Raw genomic sequence first — 18,394 nt, forward strand, 5'->3', positions numbered from 1 at the left:
ATGTCACATCCCACCATGTCTCTTCTATGGCTTTGGTGTGCACCATGCTTGGGCTACATGATGTGAATGTACCAGGAGCAACAGCCCCTACTGTGTTTGCGACAGCCCCATTGCAGCCCTGCAGGCACCAAGGATGCTCTCTCCCAGCAACAATGAAGCTGATGTCCTTTCTGCAGGCTGATAAGTTCACCCAAGAAAGAGCTTTAATCATATTTCCCTGTTTTATGTTCCAGCAGGCAGAGATAATGAAGGGCACGACGGAAGCAGTGTCTGTGCAATTGCCGCAGCAGACAAACAGGAGGAAAGGGAGGCAGGGAGCACAGGAGGTGGCCAGAGAGCTCATAATAAGGTCCCATCCTGTCTCGTTTTGGTGAGCAGGTGAGCCTAGCCTGGCTGAACCCGGGTCCCAGTGTCCTGTGACTGCCACCAAGCCCCTGCTCTGCTCTGGCTGAGCTGCTGCTGGAGCACAAACCTTCATCCTTTGCAGGGCATCACTCCCAAAAAAACAGGAGCCACCAGCTTCTCAGCTCACTGATTAATTCCAATACAAGTGTAAATAATCTGTTGGACACTAAAGGCTGGAGCACCTCCCACATGAGGACAGGCTGAGAGAGTTGGGGTTGTTCAGCCTGGAGAAGAGAAGGTTCCAAGGAGACCTTATAGCAACCTTCCAGCACCTGAAGGGGCTACAAGAAAGCTGGGGAGGGACTGGAGTGATATGCATGGAGTGATAGGAGGGGGGGGAATGGCTTTAAAATGGAGAGGGGCAGATTTAGAGTAGACATAAGGAGGAAATTCTTCAAAATGAGAGTGGGGAGGCTCAGGTTGCACGGAGAAGCCATGGCTGCCCCATCCCTGGAGGTGATCAAGGCCAGCTTGCATGGGGCTTTGAGCCCCCTGATCCAGTGGAAAGTGCGGGGATTGGAATTAGATGATTTTTAAGGTCTCTTTCTACTCAAACCTTTCTATGATTCTATGATTTTATAAGAAGCAATGGATGCCCACTTCCAAGCAGCAGAGCTTCACTGTGATGCCGACTGCGTTGCTTCCCTCTCCTCCTCATGCCTGCTCAGATTTGGCAGCTGTCACCCGGTTTGCTGTCATGGCCCCGAAGCCGCTTGCCGGGGGAAGAGCACCTGCCATCTGCTTACCTGGCCCCGCGGCGCCCGTCCTGCCAGGTCGCATATGGCACCGGAGCTCCCCGCTTTTGGATGGATAACAAGGGATGCTGCTGCTCGGGACTGTGCTGGTGGCTCCCGTGGAGGGTCTGGCTCCTGGCTCTGTCTTGCTGTCACACCTTAGGGCTCCTTGCCTTGCCTATGGCCAGCCGTGACACAGATGCCAGGGGTTAAATCCCTGGAAGCGGGGACCTGGCTGACATACAGAGTGCCCAGAACCCCTTGCTCCCAGCCCGAAGCTGAGCTGGTCGTGTTGGTGCACAGCACACCCTGAGCACCACTCTGCCCTCCCGAGCCAGAGGGAAAGGACAGGGAGTGCTGAGCCCAAACCCAGGACTTGCTACCAATTACAGGGACACAGAGGTGGGATTTTGTGCTTCCAGCTGGAAGCTCACGCAGAGGCGCTCCCTGTCCCTGAGGAGCACACTGTCCCATCCACAGAGACGCGGTCCCAGTGCCAGGCCACCAGCCCAGCTCCTGGGCTGCATCTCTCCCTGCCTCTCTCAGGCATTGCACTCAGCCCTGTTGATCCCAAGAGCTATTTTTTCCCTTTCTTCATATTAACATATTTTAATGAGGTTTACAGCTGCTGTAAATACACATGCGCAGTGCAAAACAACAGCGTGCCCTGGATAAGGATGTGGCGTGGCTGCAAGGTGGTGGAGGAGAAGGGGGGGGTGGATTTTTTTTCTCCTTTCCCTACTCATTACAGGAGCGGTGAACAGCAGGGTGGGAAGGTTTCAGGGCACTGCAGCTGTCCTCAGCAATCCCATCCTTTTAACATTTTTCATAACAGCTCACTCACGTCCCCGCTGGGATGCTCATCTCACAGGGAAAGGGGGGGGGCATAGTAAGACTCGGCTGATTGTGCCATGTGCACAGCTCATTTGCTCTCTCCAACCATTTCTGGATGGCACTTGGGCTCCTGGCATATTCTCATTGGCAATATTCAAACCAACCCACCCTGGAAAGCTGCAACATCTTTTATTAAAAGCAGAGCCATGCTTCCAGAGAACCGGGAGTGGAATCAGTTGCACCCGTTGGACCCAGCTTCACCAGGAGCAAGGGTGCGGGGAGAGTGGCCAGCTCCTTTTCTGGAGTGGTTTGGAGCACAGAATTGTGCCTTTTGTCCACAATCCAGACCCAGTACAAGCAGCACGAACTGATCCTTCCTGCCGCAGTCAGCCACGCTCTCCAGGGAATTACAGGGAGAGATTAATGCTGTGTAATTAAGCACGCAGAGGCTTCACGGGAAGCGCCTGGTACAGGCATAAATCCACCCCAGCCGCCCCACATCGGATCGGCAGCATGGGGAAGTGGGGGGAGAGGAAAGATTAAAATGTTATAGGGAAGCTTAATGGCATTTTTTGGTCCAATCACAGATGCGGCACTTGAGGTCGTTTCCCATGGTGGGGATGGATTTCCACCTGCTGGTGATTCATCCAGCTCATTTCATGGACTGTGCGGCAGCAGGGGTGGATGGGCAGGACCAGGTCCACGCTCTGTCAGCGCGTGTCTCCGGCCAAATATTAATAGATCCTTGGGCTGTCTTCTCTCTGGGCTCACCTGGGCTGAGTGACCTTCAGGGCAAACCTGCCTTTGATGTGCATCTCTTTGCAGCAACGGATCCTGCAGGGCACTTCAAACACCATCTACCTTCATCGGCCTCCTGTGCAAACTGATTCCTGGGCCTCATCCAGCCTGGCCTGGAATATCTCCAGGGATGGGGCAGCCACCACTTCCCTGGGCAACCTGGGCCAGGGACTCACTACTATCATTGTGAAGAAATTCCTCCTGATGTTTGGTCTAAATCTTCCCTCTTCCAATTTAAAGCCATTCCCCCTCCTCCTGTCACTCCATGTCTTTATAAAGTGCCCCTCCCCAGATTTCCTGGAGCCCTTCCAGGTACTGGAAGCTCCTCTAGGGTCTCCTTGGAGCCTTCACTTCTCCAGACTGAACAAGCCCAACTCTCTCAGCCTATCTTCATATGGGAGATGTTCCAGCCCTCGGATCATCCTTGTAGCCTTCCTCTGGACCTGTTCCAACAGTTCCATATCCTTCTTATGTTAAGGACTCCAGAACTGGACACAGTACTTCAGATGAAGTCTCAGAAGAGAGGAAGAGAGGAGCAGATCACCCGCTGTTGCCACTGTATTGAAACTAAAACCATGGCAGACCAGAAGCAAACTGACGACAACATTTATTGCATGCAAAAGGGAATTGCTTCATCTTTAGCCTTGAATTATGTCTTCCTACTTGGCAAGACAGGAGGCTAACTACCTCCTGCCTCTTCTTCTTGCAGCAGGACTTGTCCCCAGTGCACCACAGGGCTTCCAGAGATCTCACAGATGTTTCATGGACATTAGGACCTGAAGAAAGACTCTGGCACTAGAGAAAGCCTCATTCTCCTCGTGGGATGAGCAAGCCATAGAAAAACAGACCAAGCCATCTGCTTGGTTTATCTGTGACACGATGATGGATGAAGGAAGGGCCCAAAGCTCCTCCAGCACTGAATTCCCAAAGGGAGCAGGGTTGGGCCCATGGGTGTCTTAACCCTAAAATCCTGCTCAGTGCCTGTGTGGCCAGGCTGACCCCTGGGAGCTAAGATCACAGCATGCTGAGAGAGTCGGGGTTGTTCAGCTTGGAGAAGAGAAGGCTCCAAGGAGACCTTAGAACACTTTCCAGTACTGAAAGGGGCTCCAGGAAAGGTGGGGAGGGGGCTCTTGGTCAGGGAGTGCAGAGATAGGACAAGGGGGAATGGTTTAGAGCTGAAAGAGGGGAGATTGACATGAGATCTTTGGGAGAAATGTTTTGCTGTGAGTGTGGGGAGGCCCTGGCCCAGGGTGCCCAGAGCAGTGGTGGCTGCCCCATCCCTGGAGGGGTTCAAGGCCAGGTTGGATGGGGCTTGGAGCCCCTGATCCAGTGGGAGGTGTCCCTGCCCATGGCAGGGGTGGAACTGACTTTGAAGTGAATTCCAACCCAAAACATTCCATGATTCTTTGGTGCTATGAACATGCTGATGCTCCATCTCCAATGAGCATCCACCACGGCAGCTGGCTCAGCCGAGGACCTCACCTGGGTCAGGCAGGGGAAGACTAATAACATGAGGGTGCTGAGTGGGTGAACATGAGAGAGGTGAGGATGGTGAGCAGGGTGTGTCCCCACTCTGCCTGCCTCACACTGGAGAAAGCCTTGGGACCAACCAAACCATGTTTTTATTACTGAAACAAATCAAACCACGTTTCTCCCCCACACCAGGGCAACTCTGGGTTGGTCTGTGATGTAAGACTGGGTTTTCTTGAGGGATCCCACAGCAAACCCCAGTAACAACTCTCCAGAAGTGAGTGAGCAGCTTTAGCATCACGCCGCCATGGAGCTGCATCGCAGCGAGAGGAGTTGAGAGCGATGACAAATGACACTTGCCCTATAATTAAGGCCAGCCTTCGATGCAGCGAGTACTGCTGCATTATTAAGAGCAACCAAAAATACTCCTGGCTTAGTCATGAGCTGCCTGGGCTGCGCAGCGAGCTGCCACTGGGGCTGTCGCACCCCTGTGCCTGCAGAGGGAAAAGGGGGTGAGATGAAAATGGTTAGCAGCTATTTTTACACCTCCTCTGTTCTGCGTGGTCAAGGGTGAGCTGAGCACCTCCAGAGGCTTTGGGCTGCTGATGGGGGAAAATTGCATTAGGATAATATTAATTGCCTTAGCAGAAGTGTAGCAGCTTAGTCTAAGCCAGCAGAGCTGAAGCAAAGCATGAGATCAAGAGAACCTGCAAGTGTAGCTTTGCTTCATATCCGAGATGGGATGTGGGCATCAGCCTCGAAAAATGGTTTAAACGGTGAAAGGTGAGACAACGAGGGCATGGAGGGAGGGTGGGCTTCGGAAAGCCCAAGTGAAACCTCACATGGTGTAACAGCTGCCCAACTAGACATGGCCTGGAGCAGCCTCCTCCTGCTGGACCATAGGCTGGAGGAGGTGAGCTCTAGAGGTGCGTCCAGCTTTGGTGACTCAGTGTTTCTGAAGCTGTCAGCCCGAAGTTGGACTCTGTTCCCAGGTGTGCTGTGCCTTGGCTCTGCTCCCCATCCAGCCTGTGACATGGGACATGCCCTGATCCTTGCCGAGGTTTTCCACACCGACTGCAGAGAAGTGCTAACCGAGAGATGAACAGCCACTATGCTTTCCTCAGGCAGATCTTCCTAGATCTAATAACCCAGACAGTTGATTGACTTCTTTATTTATCTGGAGTCATCTCTCCCTTCTGTGCTGCTGTGTTTGCCTGGCAGCTTTTCTGTATACATGTCTACACCAAGAAATACCCTGTGAGCATCATTCCTTACAACTCCTTGAATGAACCCCTCTGATACATTCTGGGTCTGATCCAGCAATGTGACAATTTAGTTGAGCAATGTTTTTCCCCACCCCTTGCAGAGCCACAGCGTGGCAGTCAGGAGCCAGACTCCATCCTGGCACTGGACCAGGCATGGCCAGCACCAGGCACCTGCTCCAGATGCTCCCCTTGTGCTCTAGGAGCACCAAAATCATGCAGGGCAGGCATGGGCTACTCTGCTCCCTGATTGCTTTTACTTGCTATTTTCATATGACTTTAGCCCCAAAATATGCCTAAAATCCAAAAGCCTTGGCTATGTCTAAATGGATTTTTTAATTTTCAGAAGCCAAAGTATTCTCCCTTTGCCTTTTCGTTCATGTCACATGGCCGCTTCCATGTGAGATTTAATCGATTCTTTCCTGCTATTTTAGTTTTCGGAGCAGAAAGGTCTCATCAGCAGAAGGGATCTCATAGCTTTGCAGCAGCCTGCTTCTCTGCAGACCCCTGCTCTCCTTCAAATGAAAAACAGCAGGGAGATGGACAAAGGACCAATGTATTTGGGTCCACATGAAGAAATTTGGGCTCAATTTAGGTCCCACCCCTGCAAAGTGCTGAAATGACTGCTCCAAAGCCCACGTGCATTCTTCCCTCCTGATCTGTTTTCAGGCAAAGTGGAGTTGGGCTGCTAAAAGTTCAGTTGACAGCATCTACCTTTCCCTTTTCTTTGTGCATCCTCAACAAAAGATATTATATGGACACTACATTTTGAGTCTTCTGGTCTAATTTATTCATAGAACCATATCATAGAATCATAGAATCATGGAACCATGGAATGGTTTGTGTTGGAAGAGACCTCAAAGCCCATCCAGTTCCACTCCCTGCCATGGGCAGGGACACTTCCCACTGCATCAGGTTGCTCCAACTCCCATCCAACCTGGCCTTGAACACTTCCAGGGGTGGGGCAGCCACCACTGCTCTGGGCAACCTGGGCCAGGGCCTCCCCACCCTCACAGCAAAATATTTCGTCCTAAGACCTCATCTCAATCTCCCCTCTTTCAGCTCAAAACTGTTGCCCTTCATCCTGTTCGTTCACTTCCTGACCAAGAGCCCCTCCCCACCTTTCCTGGAGCCCCTTTCAGTACTGGAGGCTGCTCTAAGGTCTCCTTGGAGCCTTCTCTTCTCCAGGCTGAACAACCCAAACTCTCTCATCCTGTCCTCGTATGGGAGGTGTTCCAGCTCTTGGATCATCTCTGTGGCCTCCTCTGGACTCATTCCAACAGCTCTATGTCCTTCTTGTGCTGAAGACTCCAGAATGGAATACCAGGCTCCTGATAATTGTAGAGATTATGAAGAGAACCTTAAAGGAAAATTTCACCAAGAAGTTCAGGAAGGCAAATGCAAGAAACCCATCATCCATGGGAGTTATTTCTCTTTAAGCTTCTTGTCTGGTGACTTGAACCCACAAATTCCAGGGTGATTTGTTTGTTTTCTCTATTTTGGTAATAATATGTGATATAATAATGCTTTTTTGTTTCGTTAGAGATGCTCACCTTTCCAAAACCCTGTCGAAGCAATGAGTGTTGCACTGAAACATTCTCGGTATCCAGGCAGGGGGTCACGGGCTCTGCCTGAGCCTGCCTGCAGAAGAGGGAATTTTGCACTGGATTTAAACCTTGCAGCTCAAATTAATAATCCCCACGGCTCTTTCTTCTCCTGTTTTTTGAATGAGTCCTTTGTATTGTTTGGCTGCCATGGAAAGAATGTTGTCATTCACTGAGAGGTTGTTCACCTCATGATCAAAATCCCAGCTACTACATCACCTCCCAGTGCCCTTGGGCACCGCAGCCTGGAACCTTGAGCAATCCGTGGGAAGAGCACGGATAGGGTGATGGGACAGAGTAAACATGTGAGTTATAGTAACCTCTCAGCCTCAGACCCAGTGGGTCTCAGCTGTCGGGCTCCTGGCACTGCCTTCTCCTCCCAGAACCCCTTTTGCTGGGTGCGTTTGCAGTGCTGGTGGAGGCAGAAGCCCCCTCTGGCCCCCAGCATCATGCAGCAGTGGGGGTTAAAAATCATAATATTGAAACAGAGCAGTCCCAGGGCTGCTGGAGCTTCAATACCCATCACCTTTAGTAATTTGAAAGAGATTTGGTGTGTACAAGTAAGGAATCACATCACAGCCACACAAGTGCATTGCCCAGAGCCTGGCTGGGACGAGCCTGGCCGGCAGCGCTGCGCATCGCTGGCCCAACAACTGCAAACTGCCCCATTATGTGGCAAAAAAAGGGAGAAAGGGCAGAGGTCCTGGCAGCTTCTGTCAACCCTGCCCAAACCTGACCCTGCAATCCCAAGCACAATTACAGTCTGGGCAGAGAATGGACTGGGAGCAGCCCCGGGGAGAAGAACTTGGGGTACTGGGGGATGAGAAGCTCAACATGAGCCAGCAACATGTGCTCGCAGCCCAGAAAGCCAACCATGTCCTGGGCTGCATCCAAAGCAGTGGGACCAGCAGGTGAGGGAGGGGATTCTGCCTGTCTGCTCCGTTCTGGTGAGACCCCGCCTGGAGCCCTGTGTCCAGTTCTGGAGTCCTCAGCAGAGGAAGGACATGGAGCTGTTGGAGCGAGTCCAGAGGAGGCCACGGAGATGATCCAAAGGCTGGAGCACCTCCTGCATTCCATTCACAACATCCTCTTCTTGGGTCACACACCAGGCACTGACAAGGTGAGCAATGACCTGGTGGTGCCATGTGAGGTTTAGCCAGGATGGTGACATCTTGTGTTGCATGTCACCAAAAGGGAACACTGAGCAAACAGTGACTCAGGTACACAGGGAGGGGGGAGCCACTACATCCCCTGGCACGTCTGTGGGGTTTTGCAATGCTTCCAGCTCCCCATGTCCGGTCTTCGAGATCCGTGTTCCAACACAGCAGGGCCAAGTATGTGTCTGGCCAGGATAAACCAGTGTTTCCGTGTCACTGACCGCAGGGGGACATGTGGAGAACACCCCCGGGATGTGGGAAGAGCTGTGCTTATATAGAGTGTAAGGAAGAGCAGGGGCACCAGGTTTTGGCTTCTCTCTGCTCAATTGTGATCGTCCACCTGGAGGGGCAACTCCTGGATCTTTTTTCTCTGCTCAGCAGAACAGACAAGGATGGACGCTGGATCGGCTGGGATGTTCATTACACTCCTCCTCCTCTCCATCCTGTGTTTCCTGGTATGGAGAAATGATAAGAAGAGAAACCAGCTGCCTCCTGGACCAGCCCCATGGCCCATTGTGGGCAACTTATGGCAAAAGGATGTCCTGCCGCTCTACAAGACATACGAGAAGGTAAGAGAGGAGCTGGCAGTGCCAGGCCTGCTCCCAGCCCTGGCAGGAGGAAAGTGTCAGTGTTCCACGTCAAAATAAAAGGGCAATTGTAAAGTTGATTATTTTCCTACCTTTCTTTCCTCTTCCACACCCCCCCCCCCCCCGCCCTCTTCTCTTGCTCTACCAGAATTGCCTAAATCCCTGCTACTGGGAGCACAATTCATGCTGCGACTGAAGTCTTTCTCCTATTATAAGGAGCCCATGGTGGTGGCACCAACCCCTCTCTGGGCTGCAGCACTGCTTCCATCCAGCGCTGCATCCCAGAGATGATGCTTCAAACCGCCAAAGTGGCACTGAGATCAGAACCATCCCAGGGACAGGCTGGGATGGGAGTGTGATGAGGACATTGGCTTTGAAGGAGACGCTTCCCCTCCCTGCTCATTCATTCACCAGCAGCACGACCACGAGACCTGATTTAGACTGAAATGAACGTCAGGGGTGTGGGACCCTCACTCACCACAGCTTCCCACCCTCCCCCAGCTCAGCAGCACGTACGGACCCATCTTCACCGTCTGGCTGGGGCTGAAGCCGGCAGTGGTGCTCTGTGGGTACAAGGTGGTGAAGGATGCTCTGGTGGGCCACTCCGAGGAGTTTGGAGGGAGACCTGAAATACCCCTTCTGACGAAGCTATCAAAAGACTATGGTAGGTGTCTGGATCACTCTTAGACACCATCTCTCTCCAGCTGAATGCAGCTGGCCGTGCTCGAGTCTAGTGCAGGACTCAACACCCAAGACCTCAAACACCCATTTCCCACTCTGCAAGTCCCTTCGACTACTACGCCTCTTGTCCAAGGACAATATTAATTCCATTCAACCAGTTCCAGCTTTGTTCAGCATTTCTGTAAAGATCCTCAGCCTTTCAGGGACACTGTGCACACACCAGGGTCATTCTCTGGAGTGTGTCCAGAGAAGAGCAACGAAGCTGGTGAGGGGCTGGAGAACAAGTCTGATGAGGAGCGGCTGAGAGAGCTGGGGTTGTTTAGCCTGGAGAAGAGGAGGCTGAGGGGAGACCTTATTGCTCTCTACAACTACCTGAAAGGAGGTTGTGGAGAGGAGGGAGCTGGGCTCTTCTCCCAAGTGACAGGGGACAGGACAAGAGGGAATGGCCTCAAGCTGTGCCAGGGGAGGTTCAGGTTGGATATCAGAAAAAAATTCTTCACAGTAAGAGTCATTGGGCACTGGAACAGCTGCCCAGGGAGGTACCTGAGTCGCCTTCCCTGGAGGTGTTTAAGGAACGGGTGGATGAAGTGCTTAGGGACATGGTTTAGGGAGTGTTAGGAATGGTTGGACTCGATGATCCAATGGGTCCTTTCCAACCTTGTGATTCTGTGATTCTGTGATTCTGTGATTCCTGGCATATTGCCCCACTGCTCCCCAGCCGGGCTCAGAGCAGGGTCCTCCACCCCCAGGGAGGTGCCGTGGGGCAGGGAGATGATGGTCTGCACTGCTTCCCTCCAGGTTTTGTCTCCAACAATGAGAAGAAGTGGCGGGAGCTGCGGAGGTTCACGGTCAGCACCCTTCGGGACTTCGGGATGGGCAAGAGCTCCATGTCGCAGCGTGTGCAGCAGGAGGCCCAGCACCTGGTGGAAATGCTGGCAAAACTCGAAGGTGACACGGGTCCTGTCCACCCTGGCCCCTGTGGCAGGCAGAGGACACAGAACAGCCCCACAGGACTTGTGTGGTCCCTGGAACTATTTGCAGTGGCCGGTGTGGGCGATCCTCATAGAAAGGGCTTAGACCTTCCCACCCAGAGAGAGATGCAGGGATGTGACACAGCCATGGCTTCGGGGCCAGGGTGGGGGATCGTGCTCCTGAGCTGGTGTGGCAACCACTGAGGGCCTTCTCATGCCAAAAGAACAGAAGTAGGAAATGGAACTGCAAGCAGTGAGAATGCACGATTAAGATACTGCCCTGGTGACATGGGGTTTGTCAGGGTGAGGTCCTCTTGCCCAATAAAACTGAGCTGCTGCCAGGGCCACCACCTCTTCTGGGGCTTCCTGAATATAAGAGGAGATGGGAGCTGGTTCCTCTGCCTCCGATGTGTGGAGCTGGCAAGGGCTTGGTTGTCGCAGGAAGGTACTCAGCCCCCAGATCCCCAGGGCACATCAGCAGGACCCCAAAGTGCCTAGAAGAGATGCCTCTGTTTTCTTCAGTCCCCACCACTGTGGAGGGGTTTAGGAGGAAGGAAGCAGCTGAGGAGGGCTATTTGCTTCAGCTGTTAGACCTGGCAGATTCAATCAGGGCTGAGAGTTCAAAGGACAAGGACTCAAAGGGTGAGGAAAAGCATTTTATATTTTGGGGCAGATCAATAACTGTTGACATTTTGATGCCTTTCTTGCCTCTTCTGTGGCTGCAGGAAACACCTTTGAGCCGATGAAGATGTTCAGACATGCAGTTGCCAATGTGATGTGCTCTGTAGTGTTCGGGAGCCGTTACAGCTACAGTGACACTGCGTTTCTGGATCTACTGAACATGATTGGGAATTACATCAGCTTCTTCCTCTCCCCCATTGCCACGGTAGGCATCCTTGCTGTGCTCAGCACCCTCAGGTCTGACATGCTCTGGTAGTCAAGGAATGTTCCTTGGCTTTGGGTCAGTCCTCGGCTTTGATGGGAGAGCATGGCTTTGAGGAAAGATGCAAGAGGCTCTGTCCAGGCACTTGAGCCCTCTTGTGTCTCCTCCACATGCAGGTCTACAACACCTTCCCCAACATCATGCATCACCTGCCAGGGCGACACAAAAAAGCCCTGGCTGAGTGTGAGAAGCTGAAGGACTACATCCGAGAAAAAATTGAGCTTCACAAGCTGACGCTGGACCCCAGCTGCCCCCGGGATTACATCGACTGCTTCCTTATGAAAGCAGAGAAGGTAGAGTTAGAATCATAGAATCATAGAATCACTAGGTCGGAAGGGACCCACCAGGTCATCGAGTCCAACCATTCCTAACAGTCTCTAAACCATGCCCCTCAGCACCTTGTCCACCCATCCCTTAAACACCTCCAGGGATGGTGACTCCACCCCCTCCCTGGGCAGCTGTTCCAGTGCCCAATGACCCTTTCCGTGAAAAATCATTTCCTGATGTCCAGCCTGAACCTCCCCTGGCGGAGCTTGAGGCCATTCCCCCTTGTCCTGTCCCCTGTCCCTTGGGAGAAGAGCCCAGCTCCCTCCTCTCCACAATCTCCTTTCAGGCAGTTGTAGAGAGCAATGGTACAAAGTGGGGCAAGGGCTGCCCTCAAGACCTGGCTGCAGCCTGGAAAATCACCCAGATGATACTGAATCCCCTCCCCATGGCATCTTTGCAGGAGAAGAGCAGCTTGGAGAACATGTACAACAATGAGGACCTGGTCATGTCAGTATTCAACCTCTTTGGTGCCGGGACATTGTCTACAAGCAACACCCTGGTCTTCTTTCTCTTGATCCTGGCAAAATACCCCCATATTCAAGGTAAGAGCAGCAAAACACAGCTGCTCCCTGTGCTTAAGGAGGTCACAGCACAGCAAAACGACAGAGTCCCAGCCCTGATGGCTCCTGTTTGGAGGAGACCAAAACCATTCTGCATGGGTCACCCAAAGGTGAGAGCCACCAGACACAGATTCACATGGGCCAGAGGGATCCGGGTACCTGCTCCCTTTTCTCCATCCCTGCCTGTGCAGACGGCCCTAGACTGGCCTGTGAGAGATGCTTTGAACCAGACTGATCTGGGGAGGTGTGTGAACAGAAAGCCTATTTCTGGTCTCTACAAGGGGCTCTGCTGGGTTCCTCCCTCCCTGCTAGTCCATCCTTTGGCTCCTGGATAGGTGTCCATGGGGGCGGTAAGAAATCATAGGGTGGGGGTTGCACAGCAAGTACCACAGCTCCCCACCTGTATCTTCCCCAGCCAAGATCCAAGAGGAGATCGATATGGTGGTGGGCACCAGCCGTGCTCCCAGCACAGAGGACAAGCTGAGGATGCCATACACCAATGCGGTGATCCATGAGCTGCAGCGTTTCCATAAGACCCGCACCGAGAACTTCCCGCGGATGACGACACAGGATGTCATGTTCAGGGGCCACATCATCCCCAAGGTAGATGTCATGGCCCTGGACTCGCTGTGTCCCTGAGTGGGAGGGTGGCAGAGGGACCTTGAACAAGATTTGCCTTTGCCTCTGGACTGTTTGCTCACTCCTGAATGTCTGTGGTCTTTCCCAATCCTCCATGGCAGGGAGGTGGAGATAATCTTTTAGCGGAGGAGTAGAGGGAGGTGAATGCTGCTGCCAGTTCTGCCCACACACCCACGTCCCTTGCCTGTCCTGGAAACACCTCTTTCCACCGTGGAGACGTACAGGGCTGCTGGGGCTGGGAGCCTGAGCCCACCTTGGCATGGGGTCCAGCCAGTTCCCACCTCCTTGGCAGATCCAGGGATGGTTGCCACTCTGGGTTTGACTGCAAGCATTTTGTACAATACCCACCTTGAATGAACACCTCCCTCCTTTGGACTTTGTGCAGTGAGAGGGGTTTTAGCAGAAATCAATGGGAACAGCTGAATAATTCCTGTCTCACGAACTGCGCAGAAACCAGCAGGGGGGGGAGCCCCGTGTTAGTTGTCCCTCCACAGAGCCATTGCTCAGGGCTGCCTCTTCCTGGGCATCTGGGTGGGCATCAGAGTGTGCATCCAGGCTCCCCCTGTGCCTCCCAGGTGCTCCTCACCTTCTTATTCAGCTCAGCAGAGCCCTGTGCTGTGGCACTGACATCGCTCCTTGCTCCTCTGTCCCACCCCTCTCCTGCAGGACACAGCTGTTATTCCAGTTTTGTCTTCTGTGCATATGGATCCAACCCAGTGGGAGAACCCCAAAGAAGTCAACCCAGGCCACTTCTTGGATGAAAAGGGCAAGTTCAGGAAGCGTGAAGCCTTCATGGCTTTCTCAGCAGGTCAGTGCTGAGCCCTGCATGCTATCCTTGCAGTGGCTCTGCTCTAGGGACTGTCAGCATCACTATTACTTGATACCAGTTATACCTTCAATTTTTACCTTCTTGCTGTCCTTTTATGACCTTTCCATCCCAAGCTCTGGATGAAGCCACCAGCACGGTGCTCACCTCCACCTTTCTGTGTCCCCAGGGAAGAGGATGTGCCCAGGAGAGGCACTAGCCCGCATAGAGCTCTTCCTTTTCCTCACCACTCTGCTGCAGAACTTCACCTTCCAGCTCGCCATTGAGTCCAAGGAGATGGATTTGTCCTCCCTATGGCTGGAAATTGAGAAGAGGGTGATACCGGCCAAGTTCTACGCTGTACGGCGCACAGTGCCCTCTTAAGCTGAGAGCAGTGGGGAGACAGAAGGGGTCTTCCAGGTGCCTCTGCTTCTTCCAAAACCAGCACAAGCCAGGCAACTATGTTCTACAGCAGCAGCCACGAAGTAGGAGGATCACTTCGAACTTCTCCTTGAAGAACTGCCAGGTATCTCTGCCATCAGCTCCATGGGTATCCTGGCTCCCAACTCTTCCACTCTGCATCCCAGTAACACAAGGAAGGCAGCACTGGTTTTCCTCCCTCCATATCTATTGACTCTGGTTGAACCTTGAGCAGTCTGTGCCTGTGGCTCCCTGGGCTCCACTCAGCTGGGCTCTCCATCATTTTGGTGACAGATTAAGAGTGTTTCTGCAATAAATATAACCATCAGAACTGGATGCTGGTGTTTGTAGGACACTGGTCTCTCCTGACATAAGGGTGGTGGTGCTCAGGCTTCCCTGCCCCTCACTGGCAGTGTGTGAGCCAGCCATGACAACCAAGAGGACAAATCGTGGTATCTAACACAGCTTTGCTCCAGCCCTGTACCGTCCATTAGCACTCACAGTACGTGAGGCTGCAAACTGCACTTTCTCCCATCCCCACATCCTCGTGCGCAGGGATGCAGTCCTTGTGAACACTCATTAAGGGATTTAACATCATGATGTTAAAATATGACGCCTGGGGGGGAAATGTGCTATAGGAGAGGGTGTCAGGCTTGGGAAAGCAAGACAGATTCTGCCTCCAAGGTCACTTCTTCCCTCTCAGGGTGTTCCATGTGTCACCTGGGCTTGCACTGCCTTCCTCCAGTGGGCACCTGGGACTGTCCCCAGGCCTTCGAAAACAATTGTTGTAGAATCATAGAATAGTTTGGGTTGGAAGGGACCTTAAAGATCATCTAGTTCCAACCCGTCTGTGATGAGCAGGGACACTTCCCACTAGATCGGGCTGCCCAGCGCCCCAGTTCTTCCCAGTGCAAACATCCCAGATACAGGATTTCAGCTTCACGTCTGTTCCTGAAGCATCTTCATCTTCCCCAAGTTTTCTTGTGTTTTAGGACAGATTGAGCCAGGAAAACATTTTTTTTTTTGCTGACTTGCTCCATGGCTTTAATCTTCAAAAGAATCTTATGCAGCTCAGGAATTGATTGCTTGCTTCAAAACACTGATCCCCACAGCTCTGACTGGAAGGGCTCCCAGGTAGGCAGCCTACTGCGCCGGGAGATGTAGAGCCTCCTGAGCTCTGGAAAAGGATTCCAGCTGGGGAAGGAGCACAGGATGCCAATAAAAGGGCTGGGTGGCAGCTTAGAGGAGCTGGAGCTTGGGAGGAGAGTGTAGGAGAGGAGAGCAGATGAGAACAACTCAGCTTGCTATCTTGGCTTCTGGGCTGTATGTTTCTGAAGTCCTCCCCAACAATATTCACCTCTAGTACCTCTCCAGGTGCCTGTTCAGCTCTGTGCGCCCCTGTGCAGCTGGTGCAGTAGCGCTGCGGTTATTTGAGTGGAGCTGGCAGTGTGGGATGTGCTCCCAGCCCTCCTTTAGGCTTGCTGCAGAGGGAGTTGTCACAGCAGCGGAGCTTGGGGTCTTCATGAAGGCTGGGACCAGACACAGGGAGGCAAAGGGGGGCTGTATAGGGGTGTTGGGGGCTGCTTTGATTGGGTGTTGCCTTACTGGGGTGCTTGTACCTCCTTGCAAGTGTGGATAGGGGGAGGCCTGCTCTGTCCAGAGCCCTCCCGGAGGCAGGTGAGGTCGGAGGTGCGGGGGGCTTCTCTTGCCCTGGGACCGCAGTTTCTCAGGGGTGGGTCCATCCCAAAAGGACTATTTCCCAAGGAAAGACTATTTCCTAGATACCACTGCAAGAGGAGTATTTTTTTTTGCACAGGGAGAGAAATGCATCTCTGGGAGGGGTTGTGATCTCTTCAGAAGGGAGCGTTGAGCCTTTATTAAGCGAACAAACACACATTGAGAACCCAAATTTCTTAAGATATTGGAGAATCAAGCCAAGACCTCAAAGCCTTTACCTCTTCCCTGACCTGCAGCCTCTTTATAAATCCAGTTATGGAAAATTTATCCAGGTTCCTTCACGTCTGCACCTCTAAACTGCTGCTGGGTAATTCCCAGCTATTGCTGGGTAAGCAATAGCTAAAACACTGGAGGGTTGTTCTGGTCACAACTATAAAACGAACAATATATGGGCTGCTGTGAAGAAAACTCCATTCAAACGCGACCCAGCATATCCCTCCCATTTAGGTTTAAATATCTATAACGACGTGGTATCTCCAGTTTCTCTTAGCATTGCAGTGACGGTGCTCAGTCTGCTCTTGGCAATTTTCATCCTAATTATTTTAAAACTAATTTCACCATAAAGTTGAATGGAAAGAGCCCCATAGAGCACACACAGTGTCTGAGTCACAATGGACAGTGTCTGATTGATGGGACTAATCGCTACTGTTTCCTTAAACAGGTGATGGTTATCTCTGATCTGTTTAAGCGTGGGTTTGTATTGCTCACAGGCAAAGGAGCCTCTTAGGTCATCACAGCTGTGTCAATGATACCTGTGCTTCCAATGACACCTGTGCTTCCAATGGCTTTTCCTTCCCAGGATCATGATGAAGTCACCAACCAGCCTTTAATGTTCCTGTTTGAGGACATCAGGTAGGGCTAGAACTCAGATGCTGACAGAGATGGTGGGGAAGAAAAAGCAGCACAAGAGCTTTCCCCTTCCACAACTGCAACACCACAGCCTCAGCCAGGGGCACTGGCTGGGTCCGGAGACAGGAGATGCTGAGCAGCTCATAGAATCATGGGATGGTTTAGGTTGGAAGGGACATCAAAGCCCATCCAGTTCCAACTCCCTGCCATGGGCAGGAACACCTCCCACTGGATCAGAGGACTCAAAACCCCATCCAGCCTGGCCTTGAACCCCTCCAGGGATGGGGCAGCCACCACTGCTCTGGGCAACCTTGGCCAGGGCCTCCCAGCAAAACATTTCTTCCTAAAATGTCACCTCAATCTCCCCTCTTTCAGCAGAAAACCATTCCCCCTAATCCCATCCCTGCACTCCCTGATGAAGAGCCCCGCCAGAGCTTTCCTGGAGCCCCTTTCAGTACTGGAAGTCACTCTTAAGGTCTTCCCAGACCCTTCTCTTCTCTCAGCTTGAAGAAAGCTCAACCCTCATGATCCCCCAATTTTATACTGAGTATGACATCTATGGGATGGAACTGTTGGTCACTTTGGGGTCACCTCTCTTGTCTGCCTCTCCCTGCAGGTGCAACCCTTTCCCTCACGCTATTTCACCAACCCGAGGATGCTCATGGATTCTGTAGGGATAAGTTTAAGCAATGGCCTTTCTGCATCCCAATGTCCCGTGTTGTCCCTCCTAGAGAGAAACCCTGCCTGTAAACATGCATTTAACCTTCAGGAGATGAAGCTACTCAGATGAGGCTGAGCTGAGGAGTTAGAAAACTGATTCTGTGTTATCTCAAACCAGAACAGCGAGAGTGGGAGGCTGGCACTCAGCCTTTTGCAGTGTGTATGTGCTATCACATGTGGGTGATTTGTTGTCCCAGGTGGCTTTGCCTGATGTCAGTGTTCCGACACGAAGCAGCACGGACTTCATCCTTAGCCACGGGATGGCACTTTCTCACAAGAAATCAGGTGTTGAAGCCCAGCACAGCTGAGTCACAGACCCTTTGGCACAATCCCTCTGGAAAAAAACCAAATGCATCTCATAGGAGGAGCTGGTGGAAAAGCATCACGGAAAGGCTGATGCTGCTCTAGTCATGTCAAAGTGAGGAGGATTAAAGCGTTGTTGTCCTATTTGAAGCCAATAAAACAACATCTCCCTGCAGGTGTGGGTCTCCACGCTCTTCCAAGATATCACAGCCTACAGAGATGGTGTAAAACTGCCACGAAGGCAGAGGTGGACCAAGGCCCGTGACTGGATTTAGCTCAGCATGGTGGGTTCAAAGCTGGGAGCCGAGTGTCAAGGATGCATTGGAAAGGAATTAATGCTCGTGAAGATGTCACACACAGTATGTGAAGTGACTTCTGAAGGTAACCACAAGGTTACTGTCTTTGTAATTCCACATTGAATTAAAGGGACCTTTCTGTACTTGTGGCCTTCAGGAATGCAAAGTGGCAACCTGAGGGTACTGTGGGCGCTGTTGGGGGTGTGCAGGGAAGGATGCTCCCGCCTACAGTGAGGAAGCTGGCATAGTATTATCCTGACATGATGACATGCCATGGACAGAATCATAGAAC

General features: G+C 52.3%; 1 protein-coding gene across 1 annotated transcript; it reads left to right on the top strand.

The window, feature by feature from the left end:
* Positions 1 to 8,580: 8,580 nt before the first annotated feature.
* Positions 8,581 to 14,518, top strand: LOC104060777 (cytochrome P450 2C5). Its single transcript, XM_009562616.2, has 9 exons — positions 8,581 to 8,833; positions 9,353 to 9,515; positions 10,331 to 10,480; positions 11,229 to 11,389; positions 11,563 to 11,739; positions 12,174 to 12,315; positions 12,749 to 12,936; positions 13,639 to 13,780; positions 13,968 to 14,518. The coding sequence occupies exons 1-9, from the start codon at positions 8,657 to 8,659 to the stop codon at positions 14,159 to 14,161; spliced, it is 1,494 nt and encodes a 497-aa protein (XP_009560911.2). The 5' UTR covers positions 8,581 to 8,656; the 3' UTR covers positions 14,162 to 14,518.
* Positions 14,519 to 18,394: the final 3,876 nt, after the last annotated feature.

Source organism: Cuculus canorus, chromosome 18 (assembly GCF_017976375.1).
Source record: "Cuculus canorus isolate bCucCan1 chromosome 18, bCucCan1.pri, whole genome shotgun sequence".
NCBI classification, from domain to species: domain Eukaryota; kingdom Metazoa; phylum Chordata; class Aves; order Cuculiformes; family Cuculidae; genus Cuculus; species Cuculus canorus.